Source organism: Entelurus aequoreus, linkage group LG23 (genome assembly GCF_033978785.1).
Source record: "Entelurus aequoreus isolate RoL-2023_Sb linkage group LG23, RoL_Eaeq_v1.1, whole genome shotgun sequence".
In the NCBI taxonomy this organism is placed as follows: domain Eukaryota; kingdom Metazoa; phylum Chordata; class Actinopteri; order Syngnathiformes; family Syngnathidae; genus Entelurus; species Entelurus aequoreus.
In genome coordinates, this window is record NC_084753.1 from 38152339 (window position 1) to 38169310 (window position 16972).

Here is a 16972-nt window from a genome sequence, read left to right on the forward strand (position 1 = left end):
ATGAAAAAAAACAAAAGACAAAAAGTAGGGATGTCTGATAATGGCTTTTTGCCCATATCCGATATTCCGATATTGTCCAACTCTTAATTAAGTCAAAGTCAAAGTCAGCTTTATTGTCAAACAACTGTTTGTACAGGACATACAGGTGGACGAAATTACGTTCCTCTCACATCCACGGTGTCTATAAATATAAAGTGTAAAAGAAGAATAAAAAAGACAACAATTTAATACCGATATCAACCGATACCGATATATACAGTCGTGGAATTAATACATTAGTATGCCTAATTTGGACAACGAGGTATGGTGAAGATAAGGTCCTTTTAAAAAAAAATAAAAAAAATAAGATAAATAAATTTAAAACATTTTCTTGAATAAAAAATGAAAGTAAAACAATATAAAAACAGTTACATAGAAACTAGTAATTAATGAAAATGAGTAAAATTAACTGTTAAAGGTTAGTACTATTAGTGGACCAGCAGCACGCACAATCATGTGTGCTTACGGACTGTATCCCTTGCAGACTGTATTGATATATATTGATATATAATGTAGGAACCAGAATATTAATAACAGAAAGAAACAACCCTTTTGTGTGAATGAGTGTAAGTGGGGGAGGGAGGTTTTTTTGGGTTGGTGCACTAATTGTAAGTGTATCTTGTGTTTTTTTATGTAGATTTAATTAAAAAAAAAACGAAAAAAAAAAAAACTAAACGATACCGATAATAAAAAACCTATACCGATAATTTCCGATATTACATTTTAAAGCATTTATCGGCCGATAATATCGGACATCTCTAACAAAAAGGGCTACCTAAATCACTTTATATGTTTTTAACAAAGATATCAATTTAAGGGCTTTTGTACTCTTAATCAATCCTCCAAGATATGATTGATAATTGTAAACTATTAAGTCAATTAGAAAATGTAGGCCTTACTTTCATATATCGACATTTATGGAGAAAATTTTTTTGCATGGACCATAATAATGTTGACAAACATTTCAATGTTACAGTCTTTTATAAAAAATACCAAATTTGATCTCTTCTATAGAGAATGCTCCAAATTTGCCCTCCCTTAATGTGATTTAGGGAGCCCTTTTTGTCTTTTTTATTTGTATTTTTTTTCTCCATATTTTTTAGTATTATTACTCTATCTGTGTTTGTTTTTTGTTTTTTGAAAGTGCCTTGGCTTTTTGTGTGAATTATAAATGTATGTTTGTTGTTCAATAAAATAAAATAAAATAAAATAAATTTGCCTTCCGCTTTTAGTCGCCAGTTGATGACGTCACATACAAGGGACCTGCGCAGACGTGTTTACATTGTACTTGCCTGTGAAATATAGAAACAAATGTCTTAGTGAAATTAAGTTACTTTAAGACATTATTTTAAAAAATATATATTTTTGGCTTCTCGTAAGATGAATTCCTGCCGCAAACAAGTCAAGTGTGACTGCGAGGAGCTGCTGGATCGCTTTAAACAAACGGACTCGGTCCGCTTCGAGACTTTCTCTCAAGTCTGGAAGGAGATGAAGTTTGAGCAAATATTTTAGTAAGTTTACTCTCACACGCACACACAAACTATTAACAAATGTTTAAAAATATTAATATACTACTGTTCTCAGTTTTAATGTAGATTTAACTAGAAAAACATGGATCTAACATAATAGTGTGAGAGTCCAGTCCATAGTGGATCTAACATAATAGTGAGAGCCCAGTCTGTAGTGGATCTAACATAATAGTGTGAGAGTCCAGTTATAGTGGATCTAACATAATAGTGAGAGAGTCCAGTCCATAGTGGATCTAACATAATAGTGTGAGAGTCCAGTCCATAGTGGATCTAACATAATAGTGTGAGAGTCCAGTCCATAGTGGATCCAACATAATAGTGAGAGTCCAGTCCATAGTGGATCTAACATAATAGTGAGAGCCCAGTCTGTAGTGGATCTAACATAATAGTGTGAGAGTCCAGTCTATAGTGGATCTAACATAATAGTGAGAGAGTCCAGTCCATAGTGGATCTAACATAATAGTGAGAGCCCAGTCCATAGTGGATCTAACATAATAGTGTGAGAATCCAGTCCATAGTGGATCTAACATAATAGTGTGAGAGTCCAGTCCATAGTGGATCTAACATAATAGTGAGAGCCCAGTCTATAGTGGATCTAACATAATAGTGAGAGAGTCCAGTCCATAGTGGATCTAACATAATAGTGTGAGAGTCCAGTCCATAGTGGATCTAACATAATAGTGTGAGAGTCCAGTCCATAGTGGATCTAACATAATAGTGTGAGAGTCCAGTCCATGGTGGATCTAACATAATAGTGAGAGCCCAGTCTGTAGTGGATCTAACATAATAGTGTGAGAGTCCAGTCTACAGTGGATCTAACATAATAGTGAGAGAGTCCAGTCCATAGTGGATCTAACATAATAGTGAGAGTCCAGTCCATAGTGGATCTAACATAATAGTGTGAGAGTCCAGTCCATAGTGGATCTAACATAATAGTGAGAGCCCAGTCTATAGTGGATCTAACATAATAGTGAGAGAGTCCAGTCCATAGTGGATCTAACATAATAGTGTGAGAGTCCAGTCCATAGTGGATCTAACATAATAGTGAGAGCCCAGTCTGTAGTGGATCTAACATAATAGTGTGAGAGTCCAGTCTATAGTGGATCTAACATAATAGTGAGAGAGTCCCGTCCATAGTGGATCTAACATAATAGTGAGAGCCCAGTCTGTAGTGGATCTAACATAATAATGTGAGAGTCCAGTCTATAGTGGATCTAACATAATAGTGAGAGAGTCCAGTCCATAGTGGATCTAACATAATAGTGAGAGTCCAGTCCATAGTGGATCTAACATAATAGTGTGAGAGTCCAGTCCATAGTGGATCTAACATAATAGTGAGAGCCCAGTCTATAGTGGATCTAACATAATAGTGAGAGAGTCCAGTCCATAGTGGATCTAACATAATAGTGTGAGAGTCCAGTCCATAGTGGATCTAACATAATAGTGAGAGAGTCCAGTCCATAGTGGATCTAACATAATAGTGTGAGAGTCCAGTCCATGGTGGATCTAGCATAATAGTGAGAGCCCAGTCTGTAGTGGATCTAACATAATAGTGTGAGAGTCCAGTCTATAGTGGATCTAACATAATAGTGAGAGAGTCCAGTCCATAGTGGATCTAACATAATAGTGAGAGTCCAGTCCATAGTGGATCTAACATAATAGTGTGAGAATCCAGTCCATAGTGGACCTAACATAATAGTGTGAGAGTCCAGTCCATAGTGGATCTAACATAATAGTGAGAGCCCAGTCTATAGTGGATCTAACATAATAGTGAGAGAGTCCAGTCCATAGTGGATCTAACATAATATTGTGAGAGTCCAGTCCATAGTGGATCTAACATAATAGTGAGAGCCCAGTCTGTAGTGGATCTAACATAATAGTGTGAGCGTCCAGTCTATAGTGGATCTAACATAATAGTGAGAGAGTCCAGTCCATAGTGGATCTAACATAATAGTGAGAGTCCAGTCCATAGTGGATCTAACATATGGTGTGAGAATCCAGTCCATAGTGGATCTAACATAATAGTGTGAGAGTCCAGTCCATAGTGGATCTAACATAATAGTGTGAGAGTCCAGTCCATAGTGGATCTAACATAATAGTGTGAGAGTCCAGTCCATAGTGGATCTAACATAATAGTGTGAGAGTCCAGTCCATAGTGGATCTAACATAATAGTGTGAGAGTCCAGTCCATAGTAGATCTAGCATAATATTGTGAGAGTCCAGTCCATATTGGATCTAGCATAATATTGTGAGAGTCCAGTCCATAGTGGATCTAACATAATAGTGAGAGTCCAGTCCATATTGGATCTAACATAATATTGTGAGAGTCCAGTCCATAGTGGATCTAACATACTAGTGTGAGAGTCCAGTCCATAGTGGATCTAACATAATATTGTGAGAGTCCAGTCCATAGTGGAACTAACATAATATTGTGAGAGTACAGTCCATAGTGGATCTAACATAATAGTGAGAGAGTCCAATCCATAGTGGATCTAACATAATAGTGTGAGAGTCCAGTCCAAAGTGGATCTAACATAATAGTGAGAGTCCAGTCCATAGTGGATCTAACATAATAGTGAGAGTCCAGTCCATAGTGGATCTAACATAATAGTGTGAGAGTACAGTCCATAGTGGATCTAACATAATAGTGTGAGAGTCCAGTCCGTAGTGGATCTAACATAATAGTGTGAGAGTCCAGTCCGTAGTGGATCTAACATAATAGTGAGAGTCCAGTCCATAGTGGCTCTAACATAATATTATGAGAGTCCAGTTCATAGTGGATCTAACATAATAGTGAGAGTCCAGTCCAAAATGGATCTAACATAATAGTGTGAGAGTTCAGTCCATAGTGGATCTAACATAATAGTGAGAGTCCAGTCCATAGTGGATCTAGCATAATAGTGTGAGAGTCCAGTCCATAGTGGATCTAACATAATAGTGTGAGAGTCCAGTCCATAGTGGCTCTAACATAATATTATGAGAGTCCAGTCCATAGTGGATCTAGCATAATATTTTGAGAGTCCAGTCCATAGTGGATCTAGCATAATAGTGAGAGTCCAGTCCAATTTATTTCATTTCTGCGAGTGAGCAGTACTTTTGCGTCAATCACTTGTCCTTTTGGTTATGGTTATGAGTTTATTTCAAACATGCTATACGGGTGGGCAAATATTTGAGATCGGTAGGTTGTGAGTTCAAACCCCGGCCGAGTCAGACCAAAGACTATAAAAATGGGAGCCATTACCTCCCTGCTTGGCACTCAACATCAAGGGTTGGAATTGGTGGTTAAATCACCAAAAATGATTCCCGGGCGCGGCCACCGCTGCTGCTCGCTGATCCCCTCACCTCCCAGGAGGTGATCAAGGGTGATGGGTGAAATGCAGAGAATAATTTCGCCACACCTAGTGTGTGTGTGTGTGACAATCATTGGTACTTTAACTTTTAACTTTTTTATTTATTTGGGTTTTGTCGTTCTATGGTTTCTTTTTTGTGATATGGATCCCCCTGGGTCTGATTAAATGACTTCTTGTGTTTCAGTGGCACTGTGGGTAGTGCGAAGCGGGCCTTCAGTCGCCTGGTGTTGGACACGGCTTACGTCTACGTCCTGCCACCTTTTAGCTTCCAGATCCGAGTGGGAGGACTCTACCTGCTCTACAGTCTCTTCCAATGCCAGACAGCCTTGCCACGTGTCGGGGTCAGCATGGGGGGGAGGAGATGTCACTGGAACATTTTAAGGACAAACGTGATTGTGGAAAGGGAGTGTGGTCAGCGCGCTTGCAGGAGAAAAGGTCACCGCCTCTGTCCAGGGTGCTGAAAACAGAGCGCCATCAGACGGGGGGGCGTGGCATGTGCTGACGGCGAGACACAGCTGGCAGATGATTAAGATTAACACGTACCACCTGTGCAATCTTAATCATCTGCACGCTGTGTCTCGCCGTCAGCACAAGCCACGCCCCCGTCTGATGGCGCTCTGTTTTCAGCACCCTGGACAGAGGCGGTGACCTTTTCTCCTGCAAGCGCGCTGACCACACTCCCTTTCCGCAGTGATGTTAAGAGACGCCGTGTGTCCGCAGATCCGCTTGGCGCTGAAGGACTGGGCGGACATTCAGACCTTTGAGAAGGACGCCTTAGGAGCTCAGCACCTCGACGTCGTCTACATCCTGCATCAGCTCATGTTCCAGAAAGCTTTCTACTTCACCGCCATGCCCACCTTGGTCAGCCTCCCGGTCCAGCTTCTTCTTCTTTTAGCCGACGTCCTCCTCGCTGACAAGTTGATGATGTTTTTGCTTCTTCAGCTGACCTTCAAGAAGGGCAAGGAGGAGAAAAAGTCGCAGCTGTATAAGAAGTTTGTGGCGCGGGCGTCCGGCCCACAAGAGCTCATCAACAGTGAGCTCCTGGAGGTGAGCATAAGTCAAAGTCTTAAATCCAATAATTTGAATTTCTCCTAAAATCTCATGAAAGTGGAGATGTCCGATAATGGCTTTTTTGCCGATATTCCGATATTGTCCAACTCTTAATTACTGATTCCGATATCAACCGATACCGATATATACAGTCGTGGAATTAACACATTATTATGCCTAATTTTGTTGTGATGCCCCGCTGGATGCATTAAACAACGTAACAAGGTTTTCCAAAATAAATCAACTCAAGTTATGGAAAAAAAAAATGCCAACATGGCACTGCCATATTTATTATTGAAGTCACAAAGTGCATTCTTTTTTTTAACATGCCTCAAAACAGCAGCTTGGAATTTGGGACATGCTCTCCCTGAGAGAGCATGAGGAGGTTGAGGTGGGCGGGGTTGGGAGGGTAGCGGGGGGTGTATATTGTAGCGTCTCGGAAGAGTTAGTGCTGCAAGGGTTTCTGGGTATTTGTTCTGTTGTGTTTATGTTGTGTTGCGGTGCGGATGTTCTCCCGAAATGTGTTTGTCATTCTTGTTTGGTGTGGGTTCACAGTGTGGCGCATATTTGTAACAGTGTTAAAGTTGTTTATACGGTCACCCTCAGTGTGACCTGTATGGCTGTTGACCAAGTATGGCTTGCATTCACTTGTGAGTGTGAAAAGCCGTAGATATTATGTGACTGGGCCGGCACGCAAAGGCAGTGCCTTTAAGGTTTATTGGTGCTCTGTTCTTCTCCCTACGTCCGTGTACACAGCGGCGTTTTAAAAAGTCATACATTTTCCTTTTTGAAACCGATACCGATAATTTCCGATATTACATTTTAAAGCATTTATCGACATCTCTACAAGAAAGGTCTTAAATACGATTTTGAAAGGTCTTAAAAATCTATCGACGTAACTTTTATGTACAACAAGCATAAACTTTCAGTCTCGCTTTGAAATGTTTCGATTTTCGAGGACGCTAAAACGGAACTAAAGTAGGCTACCTGTGCTGACCCGTCAGAATTTATCGTTGTGTTGTGTTGTTACAGCTAAGCATAGCAGCGGAGAAAACTTAACGATGTCATGATCTGTGGTCTGGATTATGTTTTGTTGTTCTTTGTTAGTTTTTGGACTCTTTTAGTTCCTGTTTTTGCGCTCCCTTGTTTGTTTAGTCACCATGGCGACTCATTAGTTTCACCTGCCTCATATGTTCGGGACACGCACCTGTTCTATTGAGGAGACTATTATTTAAGCCTGTCGTTGCCAGTTAGTCGGGCTGGCGACATTGCTCTTGTCATGTTATTTTCATGCCATAGTTCATGCTTATATTCATGCGATTGTTTCATGCTCTTTTCTTGCTTCATGTCATGCCAAGTAAGTTTTGTTTATTCATGCCACAGTTAGCGAGTTTTTGTTTTGCCCTGTCCATAGTTTACGCTAAGTGTTAGTTTTTGTTTCCTGCGCTAAGTTGTGCCTTCGCCTTGTGCGCCTTTTTTGTTGGTACCTGTTTGAGAGTGATTATTAAATATTAGGGATGTCCGATAATGGCTTTTTGCAGATATCCGATATTCCGATATTGTCCAACTCTTACCGATATCAACCGTTACCGATATATACAGTCGTGGAATTAACACATTATTATGCCTAAATTTGACAACCAGGTATGGTGAAGATAAGGTACTTTAAAAAAAATTAATAAAATAAAATAGGATAAATAAATTAAAAACATTTTCTTGAATAAAAAAGAAAGTAAAACAATATAAAAACAGTTACATAGAAACTAGTAATTAATGAAAATGAGTAAAATTAACTGTTAAAGGTTAGTACTATTAGTGGACCAGCAGCACGCACAATCATGTGTGCTTACGGACTGTATCCCTTGCAGACTGTATTGATATACATTGATATATAATGTAGGAACCAGAATATTAATAACAGAAAGAAACAAACCTTTTGTGTGAATGAGTGTAAATGGTGGAGGGAGTTTTTTTGGGTTGGTGCACTAATTGTAAGTGCATCTTGTGTTTTTTATGTTGATTTAATAAAAAATAAAAAAAATAAAAATAAAAAAACGAAACCGATAATGAAAAAACCGATACCGATAATTTCCGATATTACATTTTAACGCATTTATCGGCATCTCTATTAAATATGTTCCTACCTGCTACCGTTGTCCGGAAAAGTCCGTTTGCGTCCTGGGAGAACAATCCTCGCAGTAAGATGCCATAACCCCCCCGTCATGACAAATGAAAGACCACAGCAAAGCCAAATTACTTTCATAAGATGGGTATGTAAATCTTCAACGATTTGTGTCTCCTGAACCACCAAGCCGGTGGATGGAAACGTATAAAGTGTTCAGTACCCAGATGTGCAGCCATCGGGGAGGGAAGAGTTTGTAAACATGGCGGTGAAAGTGAATGGAATGATAATGTAAATGTCAAAAATCCGTGATAAGCCCGTGTCAAAAGATGCTGAAATGCCACACCCAATACTAAGGAGTGTTATGTGGGTTAAGTGGCGCCAATTGCCGAAGGAGATCAATATAAGATGTTTAGTAGTGAAATCATACTATTACAAACCCAGTTTCCATATGAAATTGTGTTAGATGTAAATATAAACGGAATACAATGATTTGCAAATCATTTTCAACCCATATTCAGTTGACTATGCTACAAAGACAACATATTTGATGTTCAAACTGATGAACTTTTTTTTTTGTGCAAAATAATCATTAACTTTAGAATTTGATGCCAGCAACACGTGACAAAGAAGTTGGGAAAGGTGGCAATAAATACTGATGAAGTTGAGGAATGCTCATCAAACACTTATTTGGAACATCCCACAGGTGTGCAGGCTAACTGGGAACAGGTAGGTGCCATGATTGGGTATAAAAACAGCTTCCCAAAAAATGCTCAGTCTTTTACAAGGATGGGGCGAGGTACACCCCTTTGTCCACAACTGCGTGAGCAAATAGTCAAACAGTTTAAGAACAACGTTTCTCAAAGTGCAATTGCAAGAAATTTAGGGATTTCAACATCTACGGTCCGTAATATCATCAAAAGGTTCAGAGAATCTGGAGAAATCACTCCACGTAAGCAGCATGGCCGGAAAACAACATTGAATGACCGTGACCTTCGATCCCTCAGGCTGTACTGCATCAACAAGCGACATCAGTGTGTAAAGGATATCACCAGATGGGCTCAGGAACACTTCAGAAAACTACTGTCACTAAATACAGTTTGTCACTACATCTGTAAGTGCAAGTTAAAGCTCTACTATGCAAAGCGAAAGCCATTTATCAACAACACCCAGAAACGCCCCCGGCTTCTCTGGGCCCGAGATCATCTAAGATGGACTCATGCAAAGTGGAAAAGTGTTCTGTGGTCTGACGAGTCCTCATTTCGAATTGTTTTTGGAAATATTCGACATCGTGTCATCCGGACCAAAGGGGAAGCGAACCATCCAGACTGTTATCGAGGCAAAGTGTAAAAGCCAGCATGTGTGATGGTATGGGGGTGTATTAGTGCCCAAGACATGGGTAACTTACACATCTGTGAAGGCACCATTAACGCTGAAAGGTACATACAGGTTTTGGAACAACATATGCTGCCATCTATGCGCCATCTTTTTCATGGACGCCCCTGCTTATTTCAGCAAGACAATGCCAAGCCGCATTCAGCACGTGTTACAACAGCGTGGCTTCGTAAAAAAAGAGTGCGGGTACTTTCCTGGCCCGCCTGCAGTCCAGACCTGTCTCCCATTGAAAATGTGTGGCGCGTTATGAAGCGTAAAATACCACAGCGGAGACCCCGGACTGTTGAATGACTGAAGCTCTACATAAAACAAGAATGGGAAAGAATTCCACTTTCAAAGCTTCAACAATTAGTTTCCTCAGTTCCCAATCGTTTACTGAGTGTTGTTAAAAGGAAAGGCCATGTAACACAGTGGTGAACATGCCCTTTCCCAACTACTTTGGCACGTGTTGCAGCCATGAAATTCTAAGTTAATTATTATTTGCAAAAAAAAAAAAAAGTTTATGAGTTTGAACATCAAATATGTTGTCTTTGTAGTGCATTCAACTGAATATTGGTTGAAAATGATTTGCAAATCATTGTATTCTGTTTATATTTACATCTAACACAATTTCCCAACTCATATGGAAACGGGGTTTGTACATACAGTAAGGACACGCTCATTTCTCTGTGGTTAAGTTAAAGTTAAAGTGCCAATGATTGTCAAATTATTCTCTGCATTTGACCCATCACCCTTGATCACCCCCTGGGAGGTGAGGGGAGCAGTGAGCAGCAGCGGTGGCCGCGCCCAGGAATCATTTTGGTGATTTAACTCCTAATTCCAACCCTTGATGCTGAGTGCCAAGTAGGGAGGTAATGGCTCCCATTTGGACTCAGCAGGAAAACTACAGTCGTGGTCAAAAGTTTACGTACACTTGTAAAGAACATAATGTCATGGCTGTCTTGAGTTTTTTTTGTGATAGAGTGATTGGAGCACATACTTTCATTCATGAAGTTTGCTTCTTTTATGAATTTATTATGGGTCTACTGAAAATGTGAGCAAATGTGCTGGGTCAAAAGTATACATACAGCAATGTTAATATTTGCTTACATGTCCCTTGGCAAGTTTCACTGCAATAAGGCACTTTTGGTAGCCATCCACAAGCTTCTGCTTGAATTTTTGACCACTCCTCTTTTGACAAAATTGGTGCAGTTCAGCTAAATTTGTTGGTTTTCTGACATGGACTTGTTTCTTCAGCATTGTCCACACATTTATGTCAGGACTTTGGGAAGGCCATTCTAAAACCTTCATTCTAGCCTGATTTAGCCATTCCTTTACCACTTTTGATGTGTGTTTGGGGCCATTGTCCTGTTGGAACACCCAACTGGGATTAAAGGCCTCACCTTTTTTTCTCCAAACATATTGCTGGGTATTGTGGCCAAACAGCTGTGTTTCATCTGACATCAAAAAAGGTTAAAAAACACTGCTCTAAGAGGCGTGGTTGCTCACCAAAAGAGGTTGGTGCATGTCTTCGTAGGAGCTGTCCAACATTCACCAGCTCTACGGGAAACTCAAGACGAACGTGTACTCCGAAGCCCAGCAGGCCGACTTGGGGATCAACCTGATCAAGACAGATCTGACCCCGCGGCTCCGAGGATCCGTGATGACCTTCCACACGTGGCAGAAGAGGAAGCAACAGGTGCGTCAACGCTGCAACCTCACCTTGACCACGGCAGTCCATGACTGTAAATGTGTGTTTTTGTCAGGACGAGAACGAGGAAGAAGACGCCAAAGAGGGGACGTCTTCGCAGGCAGAGGTGAGCAACACTACCACTTTTTTTAATTCTAAGATTTTAACCGAAATAATGTCTTTGATAAAGACGTCAATCGCTCGTTTTAGGGATGTTCCGATCAAGGTTTTATGCGGCCTATTCTGAAATCGATCACCCATGAGTAAAGTTGTACGTAGAGATGTCCGATAATGGCTTTTTTGCCGGTATCCGATATTCCGATATTGTCCAACTCTTAATTACCAATTCCGATATCAACCGATACTGATATATACAGTGGTGGAATTAACACATTATTATGCCTAATTTTGTTGTGATGCCCCGCTGGATGCATTAAACAATGTAACAAGGTTTTCCAAAATAAGAGAACAACTTCAACTCAAGTTATGGAAAAAAGTGCCATATTTATTATTGAAGTCACAAAGTGCATTATTTTTTTTAACATGCCTCAAAACAGCAGCTTGGAATTTAGGACATGCTCTCCCTGAGAGAGCATGAGGAGGGTGAGGTGGGCGGGGTAGCGGGGGGTGTATACTGTAGTATCCCGAAAGAGTTAGTGCTGCAAGGGGTTCTGGGTATTTGTTCTGTTGTGTTTATGTTGTGTTACGGTGTGGATGTTCTCCTGAAATGTGTTTGTCATTCTTGTTTGGTGTGGGTTCACAGTGTGGCGCATATTTGTAACAGTGTTGAAGTTGTTTATACGGCCACCCTCAGTGTGACCTGTATGGCTGTTGACCAAGTATGCCTTGCATTTACTTGTGTGTTCGAAAAGCCGTAGATATTATGTGACTGGGCCGGCACGCAAAGGCAGTGCCTTTAAGGTTTATTGGCGCTCTGTACTTCTCCCTACGTCCGTGTACACAGCGGCGTTTTAAAAAGTCATAAATTTTACTTTTTGAAACCGATACAGATCATTTCCGAACCGATACCAATAATTTCCGATAATTACATTTTAAAGCATTTATCGGCCGACAATATCGGCAGCCCGATATTATCGGACATCTCAACAAATAATACCTCCAGTGCCCATTAAAAACTCGGTTTTACAAGTTCAGATCTTGATCCCGATTGCTACATATGATGACATTCTAGAGTGGCTTTGATGACATCTATTAAACAGGACAAGAAGCAAAGAATCAAACAGAGACAGAATTCAATTTGGCTCAATTGAGGAGAAACGTGTCGACCTGTAACCTTTTACAGTGTTACCCACGCTCTAACGAAAAAAGGTTCACGTCTCCTCTTTTATTTGGACATTCCCTGTTTACATAACAATAGCTGTTTCTAAAGGAATGGGGCGTATGTAAACATCCATTGTTTTCGGTCACATTAACACAAAAGAAAAAGATGCCTCGGGCTTGCACTGGTCCTGGATCGAGCTTGGGCAAGTCTTGGATCACAATAGATAACCCCTCCCGTCTCCTCCCATCGTACACAATGGAATTTTCCAAGCCTTTGGCTTGGTACAACAAAGACAGACTCTTGTCTGTTCACTGGGAACTCAGAGAACGGAAAGTTTTTTGCTAATTTACATACAATTTTTCTGACAGTTTGTGATCGTCAACGTAAAGTCAGCACGAAAATCGTCCGATAGGCTACCAATCACTGGCCGATTGATCGCCACGTCCCTAGCTCGTATTATAGTGGTAGCTGCGTTCTTGACTTTGTGTGTGCTGTGTTCAGTGCCCCTCCAGAAGAGCAGACTTTCTGTCCTCCATCAAGTCTAAAGCATATGGAGAAGCTGCCGAGGTTTGTGCCCCTCCCCCTTCAAAAAGATGATGTCATATGTTGACATTTCCTAATCCAATCCATGCATTTTGTTTCCTGTGCTAAGGCGTCCAAGTCTCGACGCCATCGCCAAGTCAACGTGGACATCGGAGACGAGCCCGACCCCGCGCACCCGAAAGGTCCCAGCAGGTTGAAGCCGTCGCTCAAAGCCAGAACCAATGAGAACATCGACGTCTCAGGTAGTTGGACCCTCTTGGAACTTAGAACCTGGGAACCTCACCGAGGAACATATTGTCTTTGGTCAGGTGACTTGTGGGAGGAAGTGGCCGACACGACTCGAATAAATCGTCTCACCGCGCTGGACTGTGTCCCTGAAGGTATCATCATGGCCACGCTGCGTCAAAATATCCTTTTCATTTCTGTCCTCGCTTTGTCTTTCAGGGAAAAAATTGAGCAGAAAGAAGACGACGTGAGGATGAAAACTACTTTTTAACGTTGTTTTTAAAGAGATATTTTATTTTACGTTTGCATAGTTTTGTTCATTAAGAACATTACTGCTGTGGCCTTGTAAGAAAATTCCACTTTTTAACAACAATATTTAACAATTTTCAAATGTTTTCTTTCAATACAATTTCTGCCTCATCAGTATTAAAACTGGAAAAAAAAAACAGACACAAGCTTTTTTCTGGACATCCATATTTCATCGCTGAGTTTTTGCTCCTGCTGAAGGTAGGATGTCTTTTGCTCGTAGAATTTCCCTTTCATGAGAATTGGAAAAACCAAAACCAATAGTTTGTTTTTTTTAAGTTCCTTTTGAAATACATTTTCAGTGTCAAAGAACAATAACTAGATCTAAAAAAACGGTTTCGTTTTAATTTTATATTTCATAAAAGAGAAGTGAAAATCAGCAGAAATTTTTTATTTCTCAAATTCTGACACTGGAACCGGAAGTTATGCATATCATATATAACATGTCTTTATGTATTCCGTCCTTGATGTATTCTTCCCATCTTTCCTGTGAAAGATGGGAAGAATACATCAAGGACCTGTTTGAGGACGATCAACCATTCCAAGAAATCTTCCTAAAAACAGCAGAAACAGGACCACCCGTTCTAAGAAGCGAAGTTGAATGGGCACTAAAACCTGAAACAGGGCAAGAAGTCACCTGTCCCGGACGAGATACCAACCAAGAAGCTCCTAGCTCTAAAGGGCGTCGGAATAGATCCGCTGTTGGATCTCATCAACAAAGTCTACGGAACAGGAATGTTTCCATCCGATGTGCTTAAGTCTCTTTTTGTTGCCCTGCCAAAGATCCCAGAAACCCTTAGATTGTTCAAATGATAGAACGAATAAGTCATATCCTGAAAGTCCTGTTCATGATCATTGTTCAGCGCATCCGACGCAAGCCAGAGATTTCAGAAGCCCAGTACGGCTTCATGAAGAACAGAGGCACCAAAAACGCGATATTTAACATCTGTATGTTAAGCGAAAGAAGTATTGAACAACAGGACATTTACCTTCATTGACTACACAAAGTTCGCTCGACAAAGTCAGGCATGCAGAGAGCAGCTGTGCGTCTTCTCAGCGGACTAACAAACTGGAGTCCGTCAAGGATCTATTGCGTCCCCAGACTTGTTCAACTTGTACGGCAAATCAGTCTTCCGACCACTTGACAAAGTCCGTGTGAGAGTCTCCATAAATGGTGTCATTATCAACAATATCAGATAAGTCGACGACATGCGTTCTCCTAGCAACAACCGAAGAAGGCCTCCAGAAAACTTCTGGTCCAAACTAACAACGATGGGGAACCAAAAGACCTCAGTATCAACTGCAAGAAGATGAAATGCATGGTCATCTTGAAATCTGAAATACCCCCGACCTACACCTTCGACTATCTTGGCTTTCGGATAAATATTTGGGGTTGTGGCACCAGCCGCTAGACTAAGACTAGATCTGACCAATCTAAGTCTATGAGCATAAACTGATGAAGCCTACTCGGATGAGAGTCGAAACGTCTTCTAAGACAAACCAAACAGTCCAGTTGCGATGGATTGAATGCCCCGATAATTACGTTTGTACAATGAGCTGGATGAATGAGAACATCCATAGACATATCTCAGCTCTGTTGTTACTTCTGACGGTCGATGTACAAAGGAGACACGTAGAAAGATCTGCTTAGCCAAGGAGGCCTTCAAGAAAATGAAGCCTATCGTTCATGAGAGAAAGCTTTCAATGCCTATCAAGATCCGCGTCCTTCAAACTTTCATCTGATCAGTGCTTTTTTACGGCTTCAAAACATAGACTTTAAACGCTGTAACCAAAGGAACATCGAAGCCTCAGAAATGTGGTTCTATAGACGTATTCTCAAGATTTCTTGGGTCGAAAGAGTTACCATCGATAAAGTCTTAAACCGAGTCCAGAAAGAGAGACAGCTCTTCCAACAAATACAAACCCCGTTTCCATATGAGTTGGGAAATTGTGTTAGATGTAAATATAAACGAAATACAATGATTTGCAAATCCTTTTCAACCCATATTCAGTTGAATGCACTACAAAGACAACATATTTGATGTTCAAACTCATAAACTTTTTTTTTTTTTGCAAATAATAATTAACTTAGAATTTCATGGCTGCAACACGTGCCAAAGTAGTTGGGAAAGGGCATGTTCACCACTGTGTTACATGGCCTTTCCTTTTAACAACACTCAGTAAAGGTTTGGGAACTGAGGAGACACATTTTTGAAGCTTCTCAGGTGGAATTCTTTCCCATTCTTGCTTGATGTACAGCTTAAGTTGTTCAACAGTCCGGGGGTCTCCCTTGTGCTATTTTAGGCTTCATAATGCACCACACATTTTCAATGGGAGACAGGTCTGGACTACAGGCAGGCCAGTCTAGTACCCGCACTCTTTTACTATGAAGCCACGTTGATGTAACACGTGGCTTGGCATTGTCTTGCTGAAATAAGCAGGGGCGTCCATGAAAAAGACGTAGCTTGGATGGCAACATATGTTGCTCCAAAACCTTTATGTAACTTTCAGCATTAATGGCGCCTTCACAGATGTGTAGTTTACCCATGTCTTGGGCACTAATACACCCCCATACCATCACAGATGCTGGCTTTTACACTTTGCGCCTATAACAATCCGGATGGTTCTTTTCCTCTTTGGTCCGGAGGACACGACGTCCACAGTTTCCAAAAACAATTTGAAATGTGGACTCGTCAGACCACAGAACACTTTTCCACTTTGTATCAGTCCATCTTAGATGTGCTCAGGCCCAGCGAAGCCGACAGCGTTTCTGGGTGTTGTTGATAAACGGTTTTCGCCTTGCATAGGAGAGTTTTAACTTGCACTTACAGATGTAGCGACCAACTGTAGTTACTGACAGTAGGTTTCTGAAGTGTTCCTGAGCCCATGTGGTGATATCCTTTACACACTGATGTCGCTTGTTGATGCAGTACAGCCTGAGGGATGGAAGGTCACAGGCTTAGCTGCTTACGTGCAGTGATTTCTCCAGATTCTCTGAACCCTTTGATGATATTACGGAGCGTAGATGGTGAAATCCCTAAATTCCTTGCAATAGCTGGTCGAGAAAGGTTTTTCTTAAACTGTTCAACAATTTGCTCAGGCATTTGTTGACAAAGTGGTGACCCTCGCCCCATCCTTGTTTGTGAATGACTGAGCATTTCATGGAAGCTACTTTTATACCCAATCATGGCACCCACCTGTTCCCAATTTGCCTGTTCACTTGTGGGATGTTCCAAATAAGTGTTTGATGAGCATTCTTCAACTTTATCAGTATTTATTGCCACCTTTCCCAACTTCTTTGTCACGTGTTGCTGGCATCAAATTCTAAAGTTAATGATTATTTGCAAAAAAAAAAGTTTATCAGTTTGAACATCAAATATGTTGTTTTTGTAGCATATTCAACTGAATATGAGTTTAAAATGATTTGCAAGTCATTGTATTCCGTTTATATTTACATCAAAC

At 40.8% G+C, this 16972-nt stretch overlaps 1 protein-coding gene across 1 annotated transcript; it reads left to right on the top strand.

The window, feature by feature from the left end:
* The first annotated feature begins 1079 nt into the window (after positions 1 to 1079).
* On the top strand, positions 1080 to 13644 carry LOC133640439 (snRNA-activating protein complex subunit 1-like). Its single transcript, XM_062033852.1, has 10 exons — positions 1080 to 1550; positions 5103 to 5259; positions 5639 to 5779; positions 5861 to 5965; positions 11002 to 11163; positions 11231 to 11281; positions 12938 to 13003; positions 13089 to 13221; positions 13288 to 13359; positions 13424 to 13644. The coding sequence occupies exons 1-10, from the start codon at positions 1420 to 1422 to the stop codon at positions 13453 to 13455; spliced, it is 1050 nt and encodes a 349-aa protein (XP_061889836.1). The 5' UTR covers positions 1080 to 1419; the 3' UTR covers positions 13456 to 13644.
* Positions 13645 to 16972: the final 3328 nt, after the last annotated feature.